Source organism: Hyposmocoma kahamanoa, unplaced genomic scaffold (genome assembly GCF_003589595.1).
Source record: "Hyposmocoma kahamanoa isolate Upper Pololo Valley unplaced genomic scaffold, ASM358959v1 63, whole genome shotgun sequence".
NCBI classification, from domain to species: domain Eukaryota; kingdom Metazoa; phylum Arthropoda; class Insecta; order Lepidoptera; family Cosmopterigidae; genus Hyposmocoma; species Hyposmocoma kahamanoa.
Genome location: NW_020653851.1, coordinates 5,546,012 through 5,557,022, shown reverse-complemented (window position 1 = coordinate 5,557,022; position 11,011 = coordinate 5,546,012). Strand labels below are relative to the sequence as shown.

General features: G+C 35.1%; 1 protein-coding gene across 1 annotated transcript; it reads right to left on the bottom strand.

Annotated features, from left to right (window-relative positions):
- Nucleotides 1–4,910: 4,910 nt before the first annotated feature.
- On the bottom strand, nt 4,911–9,281 carry LOC113230566 (trypsin, alkaline B-like). The gene is made up of 4 exons (XM_026464584.1): nt 9,210–9,281; nt 6,909–7,095; nt 6,358–6,619; nt 4,911–6,217 (listed from the first exon to the last, which is right to left on the bottom strand). Exons 1-4 carry the CDS (start codon nt 9,253–9,255, stop codon nt 5,921–5,923), a joined length of 792 nt encoding a protein of 263 aa, XP_026320369.1. The 5' UTR covers nt 9,256–9,281; the 3' UTR covers nt 4,911–5,920.
- Between the last annotated feature and the right edge of the window lie 1,730 nt (nt 9,282–11,011).

Genomic DNA, 11,011 nt, shown 5'->3' with positions numbered 1-11,011 from the left:
GTCGAACGTCTCTAGTAACTATAGTTACCAGTAAATTACAGTGCCCGACTGGTGAACTGTTTTACAAATAATTTTGGTGTTACAAATGTATTGACACCAATTTTTTACTAGTATTTCATTGTGAAATACTCGATATCCTAGTATAAAGAAACAAATATTCATGATGCGTCCCTATAACAGAAAAAACTGTGAAAAGACGTTTAGCGGAATTGTTGACGTTTAGTGTTTGATGAAGACTTTAATAAATTGTGATCGATGACGTTATTGATTAATTTCTGTAATTATTACTTATCAAAATGATCGTCAGGATGTGCTTTTTCAGATAGTGTTAAAAGTTTAACATTTGATATATTATTGGAATCACAATCTTATTGGAAAAAAGGTCATGAAAATGGAGGTCATGGCACCTTGTGATTTTTTTTTTTAAATCTTATTCATTTCGAGTTCTTAGGTTTTCGGGATTGATACACATAGGAAATTAAACTATTTTTCCGAATTTAAATCGCGTATATTTGTTTTCTCAAACAAACCGACGTTTCAGTCAACCGTGACCATGGGACCTGTAAAGGGCCCGAAACGCCGGTTTGTTTGAAAAAACAGACATACGCGATTTAAATCCAAAAGAAAAATTTTAATTTCCTAATCTTATTCATTATTAAAATACTCTTTACAGTAAAATGTCACTTAAACACATATCTTTATTCAATAGAGGTAAAAGTAAAACATTTTTAGGTCGTTACATTGTGAGTTGTGATAGGTTTCGTCAATTTTCTTCCTTGCGACTTATAGTTTTTTTTTACACCATTTTCACAAATTTTCGCGATTTTCGTCGCTACCCGTGACTGTTATTACTTTATTTTAAAAATAGTTACACATTACATTCATATCATTCTAGTGTTAATCGATAGGTATTTAAATGCTTGCCATCTTTATATATGTTTTGTTTCTTAATACAGTGAATATACAAAGTGGTTAGAAGTTACAGCGTAGAATACTATGAAAATTTCTCCGAAGTGTTCCGTGTACTCAGAAATTAACAAATAAAGTCGTCGTATTACAATCATGACAGTAATCTAAACAAAAGCTACTTAAGTGCTCTTATCGCCCTATTATTCGTTTTACGGTAGCTTAATAGGTTCTTGAGTTTCAAGTGTTTATATTATACGTCTCTTATCGCCTCCCGTAATGTAAATAATAAAAAAGGTACCATCTGATCAGAAAAGTGACAGGTATCAAATGTCGTGCGCGCTGACGATCAAGTATACTAAATTTTATGTCATTTGTGTAACTTACAAACCAGACTATCTTTTCTGAAGACGAGCAAAATGCCAATTCAATGCGTAAAACTGTTGCCCGCTTGCAAGCGACTATCGACAGAATATTAGTTACGCTTCGCAATAAATAATTGAACTGGTCTTATTTGAATCATTATTGGCCATTATTCATTCTACTGTTGGGCACGGGCCTTATAGTCCACCATATAGCCACTGCACTGGCTGGGAACCTTTTTCGGCGTGCCGGTTTCATCATGATATTTTAATTTAAAGTTAGCGAGAAGTATTGCTACTAAACACTAATGTATGTAATTTATAAATGAACGTTATACGTGTGACGCACTATAAGTGTCCGGAATGAATAAGAAAAAAATAATACAAATAGTCATAAATAAATTTATTGTTTTTCAAAATATTCTCCGTTAGCGTTAATGCACTTTTTCATACGAATAAACCAATTTTGAAAACATTTATGCCACTCCTCCGTGACAATGTCTGAAACATATTTTTCATACTCTTCGACAGCCTCTTCAGGTGATGAAAATCGTTGACCGCGTAACTGGTTCTGAATTTTTGGAAATAAATAAAAGTCACAAGGTGTCACGTCGGGACTATACGTGGGATGGCTCGTAAGATCAACGTTGTTCACCTTCAAAATTCATTTGTCTGTCTGGCCGTGTGAGAACTGGCATTATCGTGGTGCAAGATGATACGGCGTTTACGGTTATTTTTACGGAGTTTGTCAATAACTTCCATCAAACAAATGGTCGTGTACCAATCACTATTTATGGTACAATGATTCTACAAGGCAACAGTAGCCACATGTCCAGTTTTATTAAAAAAAGAAGCAATCATCCGTTTAGAGGGATTTGCACGCGCGCCACTTTGGTTGATTTCGGCTCAACTCGAAAGACTCATACGCTCGATTGCTGCTTTGTTTTGAGATCGTAACTACAAATCCATGTTTCGTTACCTGTTACTATGTCCCACACCAAATTTGACGCCCTTTCGTTGAATCTGGTAAGCATGGCATTGCACCAAGTGACGCTATCCATTTTTAAGCCTCAGTCAAATTGTGTGGGATCCACCGAGAGCACAGCTTTTTCACAGCCAAATGTATGTGTAGTATTGATTGTATTCGACTCACGCCTATGCCTAAAGATGCCTGAATCTCGTGGTTTGTCACATGCCTGTCTGTTTTGGTCATACGGCGCACAGCATCGATGTTTTTATTGTTCGCAGTAGTGGTCCCCCGACCATCACGAAATTCGTCACTGAGATTCACATGACCGCGTTTGAATTCTGCAAATAAATTGTGAAGCTATAAATAGTCGTCTGGCATGCTGCTTCATCGCCAAAAGCAGTCTGAAGCCGAGCGAAGCTCCGCTGAGCTGTTAAATTACACTTACAGTCGTAGAAAATCATACTACGAAAATTTTCACGAGTTAAATCCATGGTGATGTAGACAACCAATTTCTAAAATGACGCCACAATGTAAAAGCAAGTGACAGTTAGATAAAACTAACTGTATTCTACAGCCGAAGAGTTCCATTTTCAAATGTTGTAATTACTTTTTAAATATTGTTTATGTAAGTGGCCAGTTCCGGAAACTTAATAGTGCGCCCTATGTGTCTTAATACCACCTCAGGAGGTCGGTCCAGCTACCACTCAATTTAGAAGCAACTACAGGGCTACTATCCCTTATTTTTTAATATTTTTGAATATTAATTAAAAATATTAAACCAGGTAAAAAACTGATAAAAATAGAATAAAATGTATATCAGGCAGCATTGCCGACGAGTCCATTGCTACATACACCCACTGTTGTTTTGTGCGGATATTTTATCGTATTTGTACCTATAGTCTACAATAGAGCAATAATTTGCATTAGAATAAGAACAAGATAATGGGCTAACTGTCAAAATAATAATAATTAGGACGATAACGCAATTATGAATGATAACAATGTAATAATATTATTTCAAAAATTTTTACCTTTTTTCACTATCTATCGATAAATCTATCAACATTAACTACATGACTATTTAATATTTTACGAAAACTGGCAACCCTGTAAATATCATTTTACTACGTGTTCAAAAAAGGCAAACTACATAGATACGATATGTTAGCGTTAGTGGAAATTCCCGAGATCGCGACAAATCCTCAAAAGGAGCGTTTTTTGGTTCGTAACCAGTATGTACGTTACATACTAAAGTTCATTATGATATGGTTACAAAAATTCGCTTCAATGAGCCTAAGATCGGCAAAAATCTGTTCAATGACATTATCTATTTTATGGGGAACTGTATACGTTTTTACAATAAAATTCCGGAGCCTTTATTAAGATGATCACTTCCTAACTTTAAAACTTACATTAAACTATTTTGATTGAAAAGTCATATTACAAAATTGAAAAGTATGTGTCAGATAAAGATGTGTGGAAAGACAACATGAGTCTAGATTACATACAATTATGATGCAAAGTGTATTTCCATAGCATTTATGTTTATTAGAAAACAGCAATCCCTAGAGTTTCTTGCTCGTTCTTCTAGGGCAAATCAGTACATTGAACGAGTAGTAGTTTAAAAAAAGACGTTTTCAAGTGTAAAAATGTTACCTATAGAATAAATGATTATTTGATTTTCACTTTGACTTTGATTGTATAAAAATGGCAAAAGTGTAAAGTAAAAATACTATCATCATCATCATCATTAACAACCTACTTCATACGTTTCATTGGCGGACACGAATCTCCTTTCAAAGAGGATTTAGGTCAAAATCCGCTAAGTTACCTACTACTACATTGTGGATTTTAATGTGGAATTTAACACGTTTTCTAAGGATTGTGAATCTTTTTTTTATGTTATCAAATCGAGCGCCTATTCAGAACAGCTACTTTAAACCTCAAATATCTGAAGAGCGCCCGTTATCCTGTGGCATAAATTTGACAAGCTTCATGTGCCTGTAATTTCATCAGCACCCTTACCCTTCAAAACAGAAACGCAGTAATGTTCACATTTCCTATTGGCGACTGAAATGGGTAAGATGGCAGTATATTCCTGGACAATTTTTTTTGTAGCAGTAGAGCTTGGGAAGTTGTGAAAGAGTTCGTCCAGGGAAGTACTGCCACCTTACCTATTTCTGCCGCCAAGCAGTAACGCGAGCATTACTTCGTTCCGGTTTCGAAAGGTAAGGGTGCTGGTGACATTACAGGCACATGGGACTTGTCAACTTATGTCTCAGGGTGACGGGCGTAGTGGCAGTGCCCCTCAGATCTTTGTGATCGTCCTGTCACTATAAAAGAAAACTTTCGCAAGGAGGTTTGCTACCACTTCTTCGACACGCAGATTGCGTTATGATGTTTGATATTTTCCTTCACTGTTAGCTAGAGGTATAGACATTAAACATTCACAAAAGTACGTAACTTTGAAATTAAACTTACGCATACATATTGCCACAGGGATCCAACTAACTCTCAGATCGAGAAGTTACTGTTCTCTCCCTAACCTACCACCGCTTTTAAATAAAAACATTTAAAACTTATTTTAGTAGGCAATTTGGGCTTTCTGTAAAAATAATATAAGAATGATGACGTCATAATAATTACATATGATAAGATTGATGTATAGACAACAAACTGTTCATTAGTATTTTTATTCTGTTTGGGTTTTATCGTTTACATAAATCACTCGTTATCTATTCTGCGAAAAAATAATAAAGGTAATAATAATCATTAAAACGGTAGTGTGGTAGGCAAAAACACAATCGACAAAACGCACTGACAATGTGTTAATGTTATTAATATAGATAAAAAAAAATCCTTCCACACAGCTGGACTCAAAGAAGCAACTACACCATACAGTTGCTGATGCTCTCCCAATTGGTCTACGGAACTACCCAACAGACCTTAAGGCGCCGCGCAAACGTGTATCTTGTCTTGGATCCAAGCAATCAATTTGTATGAAAATAGAATATTCGCTTCTAGTTTGCCGTTTGCTTGTATCCAATACAAGACACACGATTACGCGGCCCCTACGAAATTTCGCATGTGCTTGTTGCAAATCTTTGTTTATGCTTTTAACTATTTTTGTCCCGTAGCGCCCTCTGTTAGAAATCTATGAAACGTTTTCTTCATTCTATGTGTTACATTTTACACGAATTTGAGGAACAATTTTCGAATTTTTATATATCGAATAATTTATTATAGATAATATTAACTATAAACAATATAGTTCTAGGTAACAATATCAAAACATCGGTTTACTAACTGTAAGCGTAAACACTGAATAATCCTCACATCAGAGGTTTACATAATTGCGAGATGCCAAGAATCTGCGATTCTCTTGCATCAAAACCTAATTTATGTCGTGGTCTTGCGCAAATACAAGTATAAGACCACGATTACAGACCAAGACCGATTTTAGGGACACTTTTTACAATATATAAAACTTAATCTAATTAAGATTACAGGAGACTGTTAGTATTTATTAGGAGATTGAAAGACTAAATCATCTATTTTTTAACTCATAAATTATTTTCAAGTTAAGACGAAATTTAAGATATTTTATTAAATTCCAAAAATAACAATAAGATATTAGTTGACATTTATTTTTTTGTAGTCCATTTACGATAAAAATATTGTTCTAGGCGTTGGCCTGAATCCAGTTAGAAACACTAGACACACGAGCATTGACACCAGGATAGAAGGGATCGGCACATGGGTAACCCCACGAGCTTACACCAACAACGATATTATTATGTAGAAGAGGGCCACCAGAATCACCTTGGCACTGATCGCGACCGCCGACGTTCAACCAACCGGAGCATAACATGTTATTGGTGACTTCTGCATTTCTACCGGCCCATCGCTGTCTGCACTCGACCGTATTGATGGTCCATACTTGAACGTGACGCAGTTGCTCAGATGGTGCACCGTTGGTCTAAAAAAATACAAAATAATATATAATATTTTTATTAACTTATTTATTCTTTGCATACATGACTGTATAAGTATTTAAAAAATGAGAAATTTAAGAAGATAATTCAAATTTGGAAAAGAGATAAAAAGTTACCCACATACCTGTGTACGCCCCCATCCAATGGCCCATACGACTTGGTTGTCGGCAAGATTGTAATTGGCACCAGCTATAGATGCGGGGGCAACAGCGTTAGGAATATACTGTATGTTAGAGCTGACTCTAAGGATTGAGATATCATTGTCTTCATTTCGGGGATTGTATTGCGGGTGGTTAATGATCTGAGATGATAAATGGACAGTACCACCGCTGCTAGCAAAGGAGGAGCCAACACGAGAACGCCACGTTCCAACGACCATACCAGTGCTGCAAATTAAAAAATAATATTACATTGATTAGACTCTTGTAGTTGGTAAAATTAAACAACATTTTATTAAATTTGCCCAATTTCTGCTCTCATCTAATTAAGTTAGGTTCTTAAATACGTCGTTGTATGTTCAATTATTTCGTTGTGAGTGATATTACTTTTCCCAAGAAAGATCAGATTATGATAGATGACGCTTTTTCCACGGTTTTTTTTAATGTAAGTAAAATGTAAGTCATTGATTGTGACAATAGTTACGTGGGGTATATTTGATATTAAATAAATACTTACAGCCAAAAGCAATGGGCAGCGGTGAGCACGGATCTCTGGTTAAGAATAGAACCACCACAGCTTTGTGAGAAGCTAACTTGATTCGGAGAGTACAGCAGAGCGACCGCATATGGATATTGGCTGATTGTGGTCAATGATCCACCAACAATTCTGTTTGGGTCCCGACGCACCACATCGGCGAAGCTGGCTGTGTAATCATAAGGTTATAAATAACTTCAAACTATGTAATATTTCTTAACCGGTTGACTAATGAAAAACTAATTCAAGACACATGTACAATGAGTCCATGTCAATCTATGTATCTTTTGCACTATGGAAAATAACAGAACAATAGCCATTGACTTTGTAAGTCAATGACAATAGCATAAATCAAAAATAGTTTTATTTAACTAACACCTTTGTTTTTATTGGAAAGTTTAGATGATATACATGTTGTGGGTGATTTATGTTAGGTTCGCTTTTTTTGTAAATAAAAGACATTCAATATTTTCTTTCCCGTGGTCATTACATCATTCCGTACAATTTTGTAAATTTGTGCATCGCAATTTGTGTTAATTTTATTAGAAAAGCCATGTATAATCACACATATTATTTTTGTGTAAAGAATACTTACGTAAATTTCAATAATTGTTTTTTTAATTAATTGCACAACGTAAATTGAAATAAATATATTTAATAATCTCAGTACTGAATACTAAAAAAACCGACCTCAAAAGTACGTGGAATTACGTGTATTTGCGAAGTTTTTTTTAAATCGGTTACCGGAAAGTGCGCAAACCCGGATTCATCCCCTAGTTCGCCACTATACGGAACTTAACACAGGAGATAATAAAAATCGGTTCTCAGACCATTGAGAGAGAATAGCGCCTTAAATTAGAGAATAGCAAAATGAACCATTAAAATAATTGCTCCTTATAATAAAATTTAGGCGCTATTTATAAAAATGAATCTTCATGCGTGAACAGCCACTCTTAGAGGTGGATGATTTTCTTCGAAATTAAATGGGACCACTATGGAGGTACCCTCTTTCCAACAAAAAAAAGAATCATGAAAATCGGTTCACAAATACCGGAGTTATCGCGTAACATACATAAAAAAAAACAAACGGTCGAATTGAGAACCTCCTCCTTTTTATGAAGTCGGTTAAAAATAGAGAGATCTAGTGTCAAATTCAACGACGAACAAGTCATGCGCCTGATGGTAAGCTATACGCCTGTCCATAACAGTTGCAATGCCACTCAGAGCTTTAACTCACAAAGTTCTGAGAGGCACTAGGCAGGTGATTTCACCAACTCCCTTGCCTTTCAAAGCCGGAAAGCAGTAATGCTCACATTACTGCTTGGCGGCAGAAATAGGTAAGGTGGCAGTACCTCTCTGGATGAACTCTTTCAAGGTGCTTTACTGCAACAGAATAATACCTACATGCTTTAAAGTATTTTTGTAATCCAGACAATCCCTAACTTTTTATTATTACTTTTCCTTACGTCATTGATTCATATTTTTTAATATATTTTCTCTCATTTATGTGGATAGGCAAAGGTTTTACCATAGATCATCTTCATGTTAAGTTAGTATCTTTTCCTTGTATTGATGGAAAACTCATTGATAGAATATAGTATAGAGATAGAATTATTTTAATGCTTGATTTTGCTATTCTCCAATTCAAGGCGTTTTTCTCTCAATATACTTTGAGTAATGAGAACCGATTTTTATTATCTCAAGTATAGTGGCGAACTAGGTGATAAATCCGGGTTTGCGTACTTTCTGGTAACCGATTTAAATAAAACTTGGCAAATAGATGTAATTCCACGTGCTTTTGAGGTCGGCTTTTTTAGTACACGGAGTACTGAGATTATCTTTATAACCTAATTAGTTTATACCATTTAAGAAAGCACGTTATTGAATGTTCCGATGTTTGACCATCATGATATTCAATTATTTTTGTGAAACTACTTCGAACACTTAGAAAAAGTCTTCCAGCAAACCGTGGCGGATGCTATGCCAATTAAGCCACGGAATGAACTAGCATATTTACGAATTTTTCTGTGTGCTTGTTGCAGGTCTTTGTAGATGTATTAATTAATAATTATAACAAACTAGTGGAGTAATTTCACATAAATAATTGAATATCGCGATGGTCAAACATCGTGACATTCAATGACTTAAAAATCTTATTGATGATTTAAAAAAATTGTGAGTTATCAAAGGAGTGGAAACCAGTTCATTAGAGTAATCATCCGATTATTTTATTGGTATTTATAAAATAACGTTCCAAAATATAAATTTGTATGAGTTACTTACTTGTAGCAATGGCCAAGCAGGCAAAAAGTACCACCGCGATACGCATGTTTCTAACTAGTTCCGATTTAGATAATAAGTATGCATTAGCAAAATTATTCACTATATATAGTACACTGATGATGTGATATAATTTGTTGATACAGTATATCTGCGATTAATAACTCGACAATCTCTGTAGCAGACTTAATTTTAAATAATTGCCTGGGTTTTTACATCTGTCGGTTATAAAATAGAATTAGGGTTCGACAAAATGTAATCGCTATAAATTATCTATTTCAAAAGTATTCGGAAGTATTTGCTTTTAAATTAAAAACGGCAAACTATTAATAGGAAATGAAACTATTTTTCCGGATTTAAATCGCGTATATTTGTTTTTTCAAACAAACCGACGTTTCGGGCTCTTTAAAGGTCCCATGGTCATGGTTGAAAAATAGTTTCATTTCCTATGTGTAACAATCGCGAAAACCTAAGAACTCGATAGGTAAACTATTAAATTCATCTATAAATAGTGTTTTGTGTTTATGTTTTTTATTGCTTTATTTTTTTTATTCTCATAATCTTGAAGTTCAGATGATAAATACTCTTAAGAAGTCGATTTTGTGGCCTGTACTATTTCAATTTCAACCCAAAATTATTTGTTTGAGCACATACATATGCATCTGTGTTAACCAAATGTGTCTGTGGTTACCAAACTAAAAATAGTATAGCACATACAACCCGAGTATCTTTAAGGTATGACTGAATAGGCATTTCTGGGCGAGCTCGTTATATCGTAGACCATATCTCTGCTGAAGGACTAAGTACTGGTCTAATAATGGTAATAAGATTGGGAAAACAGAAGTTCGCTTTCTAAATTCTTAAACTGACTTTTACGAGTGAGGTATCATTCCTCTGGCTGCGAGAATAAGGTCATGAAATTATCCAAAGTCAAGAGCTGTAAACTGTATTTGAGAGCAACCGTAACACAACCGTACCCAGTAACAAACTTTGAGAATAAACTTTTAAGTAAGCGACTGAAGTAAGTATATATAAGAAGTAAGTAAGTATCTGTATAACGCTTTGAATTCGCCAATGTAGTTTGAGATCTTTCGTGCGCCTGGTGTTAAGCGACGCGCCTGTCTATAGCAGTTGCATTGCCACTCAGAGCTTTAAATTGCAAAGATCTGAGGACACTGCCACTGCGCCTGTCACCCGGAGATATAAGTTGACGAGCCCTATGTGCCTGTAACACCTTTACCCTTCAAAACTGAAACACAGTAATGGTCACATTGCTGCTTGGCGGCAGAAATAAGTATGGTGGTAGTATTTCCCTGGACGAACTCTTACACAAGGAGATCTACCGCTACTAACCTAGAAAACCTTCCGTAAAATGTTACATAAATACAAATGTTGATCATTGCTAAATAAGCTCTTTGCTATAAATAATACTCCACAGGGATAGTAATTCCTCAGAAGATTTTAAGGTATTTTTGTAATCCAATGTTGTGGTATGTTAAATAATAATAATATTTTTATTGAATATCACGATGTTTTTGTTATGATTATTTTCACGCAAAAGAGGCGCTTTGTCGTCGAGTTGCGGATACCAGCCCGTTGCACCAAGTACCAAGTACCAAGTATGATTATTTTCATCTTTTTTATTTTTTTGTTTGTTATTTTCAATGATACAAAAATCGAACAAGCACAAAGAAAAATTCCTTCAATTCTGGACGCGGACCACTCGCTGTTGTCTCAACGTGGCTAGCGCTCGATCTTACGAATTTGTCTATGTGCCCGTTGCAAATTTGCATTAGGTTTTAACC

Excerpts from the sequence above, each read along its gene's own strand:
- LOC113230566 (XM_026464584.1), bottom strand. The coding sequence starts at position 9,255 with ATGCGTATCGCGGTGGTACTTTTTGCCTGCTTGGCCATTGCTACAA. Across the intron at positions 7,096-9,209 it reads CTGCTTGGCCATTGCTACAA|CCAGCTTCGCCGATGTGGTG; the intron begins GTAAGTAACTCA and ends ATGATTACACAG. Across the intron at positions 6,620-6,908 it reads GCTGCCCATTGCTTTTGGCT|CACTGGTATGGTCGTTGGAA; the intron begins GTAAGTATTTAT and ends TTTAATTTGCAG.